A 12,521-nucleotide genomic window follows, 5' to 3' on the forward strand; every position below is an offset into this window, starting at 1 on the left:
AAAATAATGCGACAGCCAAACACTTGGTGGTGGTTGCATGCCTTACCTTCCCATTTCAGGTTAATTGGGACTTCCGTAAATTTGATTAAAACTGAGAATAAAAATACATGGTATTTTTGTTGCCTGGCAATGTAAACTTTTGTTTTCAGTTATTTTTAACTTTGTGTTCCCTTATGTTGCTCTTTAAAATTTTTGAGGGAAGGCACTTAGAGGAAGAAAAACAAGATACTATGTGTGTGTGAGGAAAGGAAATGCCAAAGTATAGATAAATATTATTAGTTGGAATCTAGCAATGTTTTCTTAAATGCAAATTCATGCATACTTTAATATATTTCAGTAGTATGTGGAATAGATTTTCGCATTGGCTGACAGAGGATTATTAATAGATCCTATAATGTATAGTGCTTTACGGCTTCTGGAGTGCCTCGTCTCTATTAGCTCATTTGCTGCAACTTTCTGTGGGATATCAAATTTGGAAGTTGGAATTTAATTTTTTTAAAAAATAAATTTGTAGCTACTATCAAGTCTTTTGAAATCCAAAATCCAGGAAAGTGGCATGCGAGAAAAGTGGCTAAATTCAGATGAGTACTATTGTTTTCTCTATTAAACCCCGTAAGAGAATTTAAACAATATTGCCCCTGAACTGTCTTGCCTTTTTTTTTTTTTTTAACTTCAGGTTGGAACTCATCGAGAAGATTCTGTCAGTCTCAATGGCAATCATTCAGTCCTGTCTAGTGCAGTCACTGCTTCAAGCACAGACTTGAACCATAAGACACAAGAAAATTATAGAGGTAACTGTATTGTTGGTTCTCAGCAGTAATGCAGACAGATGTCATTTGGAACACTGTCACCTTTCTCACACACATATTGACATCTGTGAATCAAGAGTCATCTTAGGTGGGAGAATTCCAAACAGTAGTGTTACTGCCTGAATGTGAAGGGTAGGTATTTAGGGTTCCAGTTGGCCCTTTGGGCTGGGCAAATTGTAGGTACTTACTAATGGATGGAACCACTTGCAAACTGTTCTTCAGTTGTTACTGGTCTTTTTCTTACCTGTTCCTGCTTCTGTCACGTATGTCTTCCTTAATCACGCCCCCTCATGACTGAGTCTCCCTGGTCCCTAGAGACAGTGGGAAAGATATGTCTCGAGTATGTTGAGAGCTTTGAGCGATAGTAGCTGTTGTTTAGAAACAGTTCAGTTGTAGAAACAGTTCTGTTAAAAAGCAAACCGTTCAATGTTATAATAGAGGTTATAAATAAATACAAATAAGCTAATGTTAAGAATACCAAAGTAAAGTTCTCCCAGTTATATTTAACCATGGTGCCTATTTTATTGTGTTTATCCAGGAAAATTTTAAAGCTTATTGCCTTTACCTGGGCAGAATCTTACAAGTCAGTTTCTAAAAATCCATCAAGTTTTTTACACCTTGTTCGGTTGTTAAATAGTGCCTGAAAGTTAGCATTCGACTGATCGTCAAGGCCGGGCTTGTTCTTTTAAATACAGATGCTTTAAAAAATTATTTTCTCTAAGGTTTGTGGGCATGTTTTTTCTAAGTCTAAATAGTATACTTTCCTACATCTTCAGATTTCTCTCATAGCCCTGTAACAACTAGTATTTATCATCTAGAAAGCTTTTAACTATCTTAGTTCTAATTCATAAATGACTCTAGACATTTATTTTATATTTCTTTGCCTCTTTGTTAGGTGGCTTGCAAAGTCAGTCTGGAACTGTGGTTCCAACAGAAATCAAGACTGAAAACAAAGAGAAAGATGAAAACCTTCATGAACCTCCTTCATCGGATGACATGAAATCAGATGATGAATCCTCCCAAAAAGATATCAAGGTTTCATCTAGAGGCAGAACAAGGTATTTGTTAGCATCCAGGTATTAAATTTTACTCATTTGCCATGGGTGAAAATACTTGGAAAATTGAAGGGTGTCATGCATTTATTAAGTGTCAGCTGTGTTCGAAACACTTTGTTGGGACTTTGTTGTTATTTCATCCTCAGCAGCATCCCTAACGGAATCATGAAGCTGACTGCAAAATTATGTTTTCTATTATACCACACTATTTTAGGGGCTACATATAAAAAAGAATTAGATCTCTCTGCTCAGTGCTTTTGTCTATAAAACAGGACAAAATAGCTAAGACAAATTGTGCAGTATAGACACTTCATCAATAAATATTGGAACATATTGTTTCAAGGCAAAGTATATGGTAAGATTATCGTATGATTTAAACCAGGGGTTGGCAAACTATAGCCGATGGGCCAAATCCAGCCCACTGCCTGTTTTTATAAATAAGTTTAATTGAAACACCTCCACATCCCATTTATTTGCATATTGTCTATGGCTGCTTTTGCAGTGCAATATTAGTAGCAGTTTTGAGTAGTTGCTGCAGAAACCAGATGGCCCACAAAGCTAAAAATACTTACTATCTGGCCCTTTATAGAAAAAATCTGCCAACTCCTGGTTTAAACCATGATTTGGGAAGAGTGTGGAAAAGGAAGTACTCCACGTGGACTGACGTGTTTGGGGAAGGTTTTCTAGAAATTGGACTTGACCCTGCTTTGAAGTATGGCTATTGCCACACTATTAGTTTCAAATGATTTCCATATTCTTTCCTCAGATTTTTCTTCTAGTTCTACATTAAAACTAGATGATTTGGTATATTTATGGTCCATCCTGTTTCTTGGTATATATATTCATTTATCAATAATATGTCTATGTTACATACATTTATACTATAAACATTGTTCTTTGTATTAAATTATGGTGCAAAGAAGATTACAGTAAGTATGGTAGAAATAACTAAAAGAACGAGCTTGGTCCTTCCTGTATTCACATACTTAAAAGGTGTCTTTTTGCCTTTGACATTCTCACTATTTTCAACTCTTAAACATTTCTCTTGGGAAAAATTGAATCTTAAGATTCTAATACTATCATTTTAATATGCATTGTACTCAGTTGTACAGAGGCATGAAGAAGTGAAAACTAGGTCATGGAATCTAGAGACCACTCCTTTGAGGCATCTTAATTCTTTCATAGTTTTATTATTCAAATAAAATTTTAAGGGAAGTAATGTGCAAGATTTCTCCTCATTCAGTCTCATCTTGTAGGTCGGAGGTTGGTAAAATTTCTGTGTAAAGGACCAGATAAGTACATATTTTTGCTTTTGTGGACCATATGGTCTCTGTCCACAGCTACTTACCTCTGCCCTTGTAGCAGAAAAGCAGCCATAGACGGTACGTAAATGAATAGGCTGCCTCTTCCAATGAGCTTTTAGTCACGAAAACAGGTAGCCAGCTTACCAGCCATAATTTATTGAGCCCTGTTATAGGTCATCAGAAATTGAGAAGGCAGTATAATAGGTTACTAATTAATATGTCCTTTGGACAAAGTGAGACTAACTTGGGTTTTACACATGGAAGATGGCAGAGTGGGTAAACGCTGTGCTTGGCACCTAATGACCACATTAAAATTACAACTAAATTACAGAACAGTCAACCTGGAGAACCAGCTGAAGACTAGCCGAACAGAACTCCTGTAACTAAGGATACAAGGAAGAGGCCAGGTCAAGACTGAAAAAAATATTTAAAAATTACAGGGAGGCCATAGTATTTAGCAATTCATTAAACTCACACTAAACCTCGAAATAAAATAAAAGCTCTCTGAGCTTTTGGTTCCTTCTTCTCTAAAAGGGAATTTCTGTTGTGGGATTCTTGTGGGAATAAACTGAAAACCATGCATATAAAGCCCTCTTCACACTGTGTCATACTCAGTAAATACACTATAGTTGTCATGATGATGGTAATTTTAGGGGTGTGGTGTAGGTTTCCTTCTGTGGGACACCATCCTGGATCCTTGTCATTCCACTGTCACTAGTTGACTATGGAATCCTGGGGAGGTCACTAATTTCTCAGGATCTTACAGTGGTTTTCAATGCTGCTACAAAGACTCCCGAAACATTTTTGAAGTACAAGTGACTGGTCCCCCAGCCCAAGCTCACTAAATCAGTATCTCTGATAGTGGGACCTTTGGAAGCTATATTTTTGCTCAGTGCTCCTGAAGATTCTGATAAATGGCCACATTTGGAAATCTTTGGGCTCGATGATTTGTAAAAGTCCAATTGAAGTCCAACAGCTAGTGATTCTTTGTTACTAAATACTCTTATGTAATTCTTGACAATTAGCTAGTACGAATCTATTTTGTTCTTACTCTTTATTCCAAGGAGTTAGAGGTATTAGAAAAGAGGTGGAAACATCTGTTCTCTGTGCACATCATTTTAAGGTTCTGCTCAGTAATTTATTTCTGAAATGTATATAGAATTTTCTACAATTTATTCCAAAGCATTTCCCTCAAATGTTTTTTTCTGATATCTTAGTGCATTTTCACTACAGAAATTTGGAAAATACATAAAAGTATACACAAAACTCACAAGAAACTCCACTACCCAGAATTAACCACTGTTTACTTTTCAATGAATATCTCATTTTCCATAAATAATAGTTTAAATTGGAATTAAACTGGATATAATTTTTATAATTTCAACTTTTTTCATTTAACAGTGTAATTTTAACATTTTCATCTATGCCTGACTGTTTTCTGCAAAGCGGAAGAATACTTCTGCCAAAACATTTTCTGATGCCTCTTGGTAATCAGTATCTTTTCCCATCCCCTGGCAGCCATTGGTCTGCTTTCCATCACCATAGTTTTGTCTTTTCTAGAAATCATGTAAATGGAATCATACAGTATATAGTCTTTTGTGTCTGGCGTCTTTTACTTGGCATAATCTGCAGCTTAATTTTTTTTAGAGGCTACATAGTAGACCATTGTCTAGATATACTGTATTTATCTAACCCACCTCCTATTATTGGACTCCGGTGTGTTCCTAATATAATATTTCTGTGATCAACTTCCGTTACATGAATTTCTATGTACATCTCTAATTATATCCTTAGGATGAATTTCTTAAGTTGGAATTGCTGAGTAAGAGGTAATGAAGATTTTAAGGCTTTGGATTTATTTTGCCAGTTTGTCCTTCAGAAAAATTGTTCTGATTCACCTGTGTTTTAAATCATCACCACTGATGATGATACTTCTCTCGGGAACAAAACGTAGTCATTTTCTGAGCTACTTCTCTCACTCTATGTTTTTTTGTGTGTTTTTTTTGTTTGTTTTTTATTGGGGTAGGGGAACAGGACTTTATTGGGGAACAGTGTGTACTTCCAGGCCTTTTTTTCCAAGTCAAGTTGTTGTCCTTTCAGTCTTAGTTGTGGAGGGTGCCGTTCAGCTTCAAGTTGTTGTCCTTTCAGTCTTAGTTGTGGAGGGTGCCGTTCAGCTTCAAGTTGTTGTCCTTTCAGTCTTAGTTGTGGAGGGCGCAGCTCAGCTCCAGGTCCAGTTGCCGTTTCTAGTTGCAGGGGGCACAGCCCACCATCCCTTGCGGGAGTTGAGGAATCGAACTGGCAACCTTGTGGTTGAGAGCCCACTGGCCCATGTGGGAATGGAACCGGCAGCCTTCGGAGTTAGGAGCATGGAGCTCCAACCGCCTGAGCCACCGGGCCGGCCCCTCTCACTCTATGTCTTAACCTTTTCTTCCTCTTCACCAAGTGACTGCCAGAATATATGTAAGAGCACAGGTTAAACAAATTAATACATTGATTTACTTCTCAAACTTTAATGTACGTGAATCAGCTGGTGATCTTGTTAAAATGTAGCTTCTGATGCAGTAGGTTTGAGTAGAACCTGAGATTCCATTTTTAACGAGCTCCTAGTGCTGCTGATGCTGCTGAGCACGTTTTGAGTAGCAGGTGCTGGAAGAGGACGTAGTTGTTCAGATTATGCTTATGAAGAGTTTCACTAATGTGGGGAAGTCTTCATGCTGTAATGTGCAATGAAAAAAGCATTTAAAAATGGATGTGGTGTAATTTCAACTATATAACTCTATATGTGCATTGAAGGAAGACTGGAAAGAATTGTGAAGTGTAGCTATCACTGTTTGGTAAAATGTATAGGTAATTTTCATTTACATCTTTATACTTTATAATTGTGTACAGTAAGCCTATCTGTGCTTTATAGGGGACCTAATAGAAGTTGTTACTTTGTTTTCCAGCAGCACTAATGAAGATGAGGATTTGAACCCAGAACAGAAGATAGAAAGGGAGAAGGAAAGGCGGATGGCTAACAATGCCAGAGAACGCTTGCGTGTGCGGGATATTAATGAGGCATTCAAAGAGCTTGGTCGAATGTGTCAGCTTCATTTAAAGAGTGAAAAACCCCAAACAAAGCTTCTTATTCTTCATCAGGCCGTGGCAGTCATTCTTAGTCTAGAACAGCAAGTCAGAGGTAAGTAGGTTCAGCAGAGAGCCATAACGTTCTGCCTCAGGTGGGCAGACAGGCCAGTTGTGCGTCTTCTGAACCAAGGTTCTCTCTAGTTTTGTCACCTCTGTCTCACTGTGTTGGTCAATATCCATAGGCTGCATGCTTCCCACAGATCGGTAGAGAGTAGCCCTGTGTAACCGGAGAACAGCCACCTCCGCCTGCTGCTCTGCGCCTTTTGTTCTTACTGACCCTGATCTCCCACACTGTTGATTTACCTACCTGGACCTGTCCTCCCTCTCTCCTCTGCTCGGTGTCTTGCCTGCTTTTCCCTGGGGCACCTACAGGTGTACTGCTTAACAGGAAGCCTGGCCACAGCTCCTCTTGCTCTGCCTCATATGGATGTCCTTTATGCCCATGTCAGCAAGGTCGCAGGGCTTCTTTGTTTATCCCTGATGAGGAATTCCATGAACTTGGGAGGCTAGTCTGTCCCTGAGGGCAAAAGTATGATTTATATAGGCCCATCCACTCTGACAACTCCCCCAGCTGTTTTCCTTTTCAAGAGTTTTGATGGAATCCTGAAGATACTTTGAAACTTCATTTTTTGAATAAGCATTTATTGCACACCTCCTCTGTCCTAACCAGCTATGTGCTAGACCCCAAGTTATCGATTAATGCAAGACCTTGAAAGGTTCTACCATTGAGCTTGCTCTTTTGCATGTTACTTATGTATCATCTCACCCAAAGTTACGAATGCTTCATACTAAGCCTTTTTGCAAAGAATTTATAGATGTGACCTTAAGTTTCAGAACCTACCTCTAGCCTCTCTTCATTGAGAGCAATTCTGTCTTATTTATTGGATGTTTGTGTAAGATTTTATTTAAAAAGACAGTTGGAAAAGAAAAAAGAACAGGAGTAGACAGATGGTTGACAACTATATAGTCGTGGACCTTCAGTATTGGTTCCAGGAAGACTACTCTTTTTAAAGAAACCAGAGTTAGTGAACTGGAACACATTTTCAGAAAAACATACAACAGTAATTAAATATCCATCCACTTACCTCGAATATATTTAATGAATGAGAGTGATAGATTATTTCATGCATAACCAACCTACCACTAAAGCCAGATACTTGCTCCTATTGTCTTAAGGCCCTTGAAATATCTGTAAAGGGTAAGTGTAAATGAAACCTATCTTCAAAGAGTTATAGACTACCTGCGATACTCATGAAGACTTTCTGATTATTGACAGCTCATCTAGGGCAGGAGCAGTTGTTCCTTGAACCTTCAGTATCCCCTGTCACTTTACCAAATATTCTTCTTCGATTGTGTCTTGACACCCTTTGTCTCACTCTGAAGGTAGTAGCAAGATAGCTGTGTTCAGTGGTCCAACTACGCACATCTTGTGCCACCCAAGATATTTTCTTCCCTGGCTCTACTTATATATTGTCAAGACTTCTGCCTCTGTCTGGACTGTGAAAGTCTTGCTGTCTGGACAACAGTACTATTTCTGTACAACATCTTGCCTTCCCACAGTTTATTAGAGCTAGAGTCATTTGTGTTTTTAAAAACTTTTTTTTAAAGATCGGAAGTACCTACTCTCAGATACATCCAAGCCATAAAAATGAGAACCACCCCAGTGTTTGAAAAAAGTTACGAACTCTACCATGCCTAGGTGGATCTTATTCATTTGTAAAATTTGACTTTGTAGTGGTTCCACTCAAGTACCTAGAAGAGCAAAGCTGAATCTGAGCGAGGATCTAACATCTAGGTTCTTACAGCTGCCTAATAACTTTCTAGTCACTGTTCTGGATGCTGACTTTTTCAGCCATTTCTGGAAAGCTCTGTATGAGAAGCCGTTGACTAATTAGAGTTTGAACAAAACTTAAATACAATGAACTGTAAATTCATCAGGGACTACTTTAATATTCATAAAGGCCTACCTTCCTCCCACCCTCAGACTCTGGGCTTCAAAGCCAGAGCCTTTATTTTACGACTTAATGTAAAAGCCTTGGGATCCACGTGAGACTCCTTACAAGGCACTCTGATGGCTGGCAATCAAACAGGCTTTCTGACCCTTCCTGCAGCCCCCAATACTTGTGCCTTATGTGTGGCGATCCCCTCAAAGTTTGATGTAGCCACTGTCCTTCCCTGGACTTTATCTCCAGCAGTTCTGAGTTGTTTTGGTAACCTGTTCACTTTTGAGAACTTTTTCATCGCTGCGGGGGCCATACCCCCGCAGTGCCTGGGCCCAGCAGTTTCTAGAAAGACATACATTTTGTTTACATGTCTCCCTTAGGCTCTTGTATGGGCTGGGTTGGTGCTCCAACATTGTATCTGGCTACGCACAACTCACCATCGCTGGACAAGTGGTTGTGCCAGGAGGGCAGTCACACCCAGGCCAAGCAGTGTATCTTGACAAGAGCCGAAGAGTAGCTTTTCTTCCAGGCCTCAGATTTTGCCAGAGCACTTTTTGTGCCATGGTACCCCACATATTAAATCCCATCTCGTCCCCGCCATTGCCACTGTAAGCCTTTATATTATCATGACTAATTTTACCATCACAATTTTACCAATCCTCAGCAGATTTCACATATTAACTTCATGTTTGTACGCTCAGCTTTACTAAAGATTAAATATCTGGCCAAACACTTCCCCGTCAAACTCTTTCACTGGTCAGCGCTATCAGCTCACTTCTCTTCAGGTGATAGTTTAGGGACAGCAGAACTATTACAATTTTGGTTTCCTCGTCTCTTAGTGAATTTGAAGATGAGTGAACTAGGACAGTGGTTCCCAAATCTGGCTGGTTCCAGAATCACCTAGGGCTTTTTCTTTTCCCAAATAAATTTCCAAGTCCTACACCCACTAGATTTTAATTTAGTTGCAATGAGATGGTCACACATGGTAGGTAGTCTTAACGTAGTCATTGATAATACTCTACTCCTTACTAAAATCACACTGAAATTAATAAAAGTGGCATTAACCCACAAGGACAGATGGAAGAGAAAACAATCGCAGATGAGAGAGCAAAAAATGTGTGAAAAAGTAGAGTGTGGTAACTGACTTATTAGGCAAGAAATTAAGTGGAGCAGGAAGGAATACCAACAAGAAGCAGAACGTTTTGCCACACAGAGCCCCCAGCCCTGCCAGCCTCTCGCCTTCGGACGTACTGATTATTAGAGGAGACGTCAGACCTAGAACAGATGCCTAATTGGAGGTCTGCCATGGAAAAATTGGTTCCCTAAGTCTCCTCTCTACTTCACTGTTTCTGCCCTCTCTTCCCTTTCACTATAAGACAGGAGGAGTATTTTCCAGAAAAAATGAAATCAGAAAGGCTGCAAATCTGGAACACCAAGAAGAGCAGAGAAGGAATGAGGCATGGAGGTGAACAGTGAAACCCTTAGCCTGTGTCCTGCTTTCTTCCCTAATGCCGGCAGCAGAGTATATTAACCCCATCTTCAAAGAAAGTCGGCAATTCTTTTCTAGAGAAATGACCTCCAGATTTAGGAATTCCTGAGTAATAATGTCTCACTCTTGGATTACCATACAGTAAAACCCACAGAAAGAAAACATAACAGCAGTTTGCTCAGTTTAAGACCTAAGAGTCTCTGAATCATAACGTATGACTGTAATGACACAAATTATTTTCCTGTTTCAGAGAGGAATCTTAACCCCAAAGCAGCCTGCCTTAAGAGAAGGGAAGAAGAAAAAGTTTCTGCCGTATCGGCAGAGCCGCCAACCACACTGCCAGGAACCCATCCTGGGCTTAGTGAAACTACCAACCCTATGGGTCATATGTAAACATCAGCCAGGTAAGTAAGGGTATGAAAAGAAAGTATAAGGAAATCACCTGATTTATCTTAAACTGAGTTAGAACCTTTGAACAGGCACGGGTCATGGTAAAGGTCACGTGTTTACCTTTCTGTTGTATAATCAGAGAGCCAGGGACATTTTATACCAAATCACTGTTCTCCTCCAAGTATGAGAGTATCCTGTGATTATTATAAAGAATTTGGGGTTCTCCTCTTCTGGATCGTCATGTATACTCTGCATGACTGTCATTCTGATGCAAGAAGAAAATAGTGCAATGACTCTTCCATCAAAAAAACTATTTTGCTACCACTCATATTCCTCATTACTCAGAAATACTTGACTGTATCATAAACCAGTTTGCTGTTAACCATCTACCTCTTCTTTGCCATGAAATCTTTATACACAAGAGTTACTGCTTGTTTCTATTTGGATCAATAACGCACATTTGTAACATGCATCTTCCTTCCCTGGGAGCATACCAGTTGCACCTTCTGGAATCTACTAATGAATGTAAAGGTGTTATATATAATAGAACCAGAATGCCCTCTCTCTGGAATTTCACTTGTTGAAAGACTTTTTTTGTCTTCCTCTTCGTGGACTAAACACAATTCACTTCCTTGTGTGTTGTTGTTTTTGTTTTGTTTTTTAACAAAGTGATAAAAGTAATACAAGGTTATTGCCCAAGTAGTTAATGTGAATCATCTTTTTCTTAACTATATACATTCACATTATCTAAGTTGTGTAGATATATTCTAAGTTGTAAAGTTATTATTTAGGTGGCAAAAATTAATATAGGCTGTAATTCAGTATTTTGATCAGTAACACTTCAGCTAGCAGCATGGATTCATCGGCACATGAATAGCAGTAAGGAAGTGAATGGGTGGCAGGCGTGGAGCAGGAAAAAAATTTCAAGTAGAATTTTATTTGGTCAGCTTTGTGGCTGTCATTTTGAGCTGAAAGTCTGGAATTTGGTAGAATATTTTGTAAACTGCGAACATTAGTCAATCACCCTTTCCTGAAAAATTTGGTTCCTACCACTTCTACATGTGTCCTTCCTAGGACCAAACTCAACCAAAACCGAAGATTTCATCTGGGGACAAGAAGAGGAATGCCGATGTAATTATTTAAGTCAATTATAATTCTAACATTAGCACACTGGAGAAAAAAACTAAGCCACGGCCCCCACAAAAAATATTCAGCATCCTAAATAATCATTACACACGTCAGAGAGACTTCCAGCAAGAGCCAGTTAACTTGCAGATCCTCTAAAACCCAAGCCATTTTTTCATATGCTGTGGAAAATACAGAATATCATGAAAAAAATAAATATTTTTGTTCAAAAATAAACATTCAAGTTTTAAAATAAAAACACGCTACTATTTCTCAATGAAAAAGTGACTTTCTATATTGGCACATCATTTCAAAGAAGAGTGACAAAGGTTAACTTCTTATGTTTAGGTCCCGGGTAATCACCGGACTGTGAAAAGAATGCTTTATCTCAGAGCCTGTCTCTCTCTCTCTCTCTCTCTCTCTCTCTCTCTCTCTCTCTCTCATTTGTTCTTACTCTCCTCCTAGTCTCTCTAGCTCTTTCTCTTTCAACTCTCTGTCCCCACCTCACATCTCTCTTTACCCCTTCTGTTTACTTCCTGCTCTTTTACTGCTTCTGTATCTCATACTGCTTTCATATCTCTACCCTTATCTCTATAATGAGGAAATTCCCCCACTTAGATTAAAATTGAACCTTGAACATTCTCACATGTCAAGAAGAGGTGAGGAATCCCCCCCCCTTTTTTTTAAGAAATGTAGTAAATGCCCTTTGTTCCATTGGATTTTATAGGTTAATGTTTATTATCTTAAAATATGTCTTAAAGGTTGATAATTTCATAAAGGTAATTATCTGGTTTTATCTGATAACCTTCAATTCTTTATAAAACTAGATAGCAAATTAACACAAGCAAGAGACTGGGCAGCAGGAAAACAACTGCTAGCACCAAAATAGCTGATAAATGACCACAAACTGAATGACTGTAAAAGCAGGAGAATTGAGCACCACATAATGTAAGGCAGGTAGCTCTGAGTGTCTGTTATCCATCCCTAAGAGCATCAGTCTGTTGCAGAACAAGAGTGGTTACTTAGTAAGGAAGTGAAAAGTATGATTCTTCCTAAAGCTATTTCCATCCAAAAAAAATGGCTAAAATGGAAAATTTCAGAGTTACTGTGTACATTATATTGAGAATATAAATATGAAGAAAATTTTTACTATAATAGAGTAAAATTTTCTTAAAAATTGTTTGAGCAAACATTTATTGGGCACTACTATCGACCAGGAACTGGGACCAGTGTGAAAATGAATACAAAGTGGTCCCTGCCTTCAAACTTTCCATTTAAAG

At 38.6% G+C, this 12,521-nt stretch overlaps 1 protein-coding gene across 13 annotated transcripts in view; it reads left to right on the forward strand.

Moving 5' to 3' along the window:
* The window catches only part of TCF12 (transcription factor 12), a 320,504-nt gene that overhangs the window by 305,211 nt on the left and 2,772 nt on the right, over nt 1-12,521 (forward strand). For 6 of the 13 annotated variants that reach the window (XM_088797234.1, XM_088797233.1, XM_088797237.1 and 3 more), the window contains 4 exons: nt 677-791; nt 1,705-1,885; nt 6,114-6,346; nt 9,977-10,130. In XM_088797234.1, coding sequence (XP_088653360.1) covers nt 677-791; nt 1,705-1,885; nt 6,114-6,346; nt 9,977-10,119 — 672 coding nt within the window. In that variant the 3' untranslated portion in view covers nt 10,120-10,130. The remainder of the gene's footprint in view (nt 1-676; nt 792-1,704; nt 1,886-6,113; nt 6,347-9,976; nt 10,131-12,521) is intronic. The other 7 variants (XM_088797235.1, XM_088797238.1, XM_019732254.3 and 4 more) reach the window with 2 other exon arrangements.

Source organism: Rhinolophus sinicus, chromosome 3 (assembly GCF_057876585.1).
Source record: "Rhinolophus sinicus isolate RSI-liver-muscle chromosome 3, RSI-T2T, whole genome shotgun sequence".
Classification (NCBI taxonomy): Eukaryota; Metazoa; Chordata; class Mammalia; order Chiroptera; family Rhinolophidae; genus Rhinolophus; species Rhinolophus sinicus.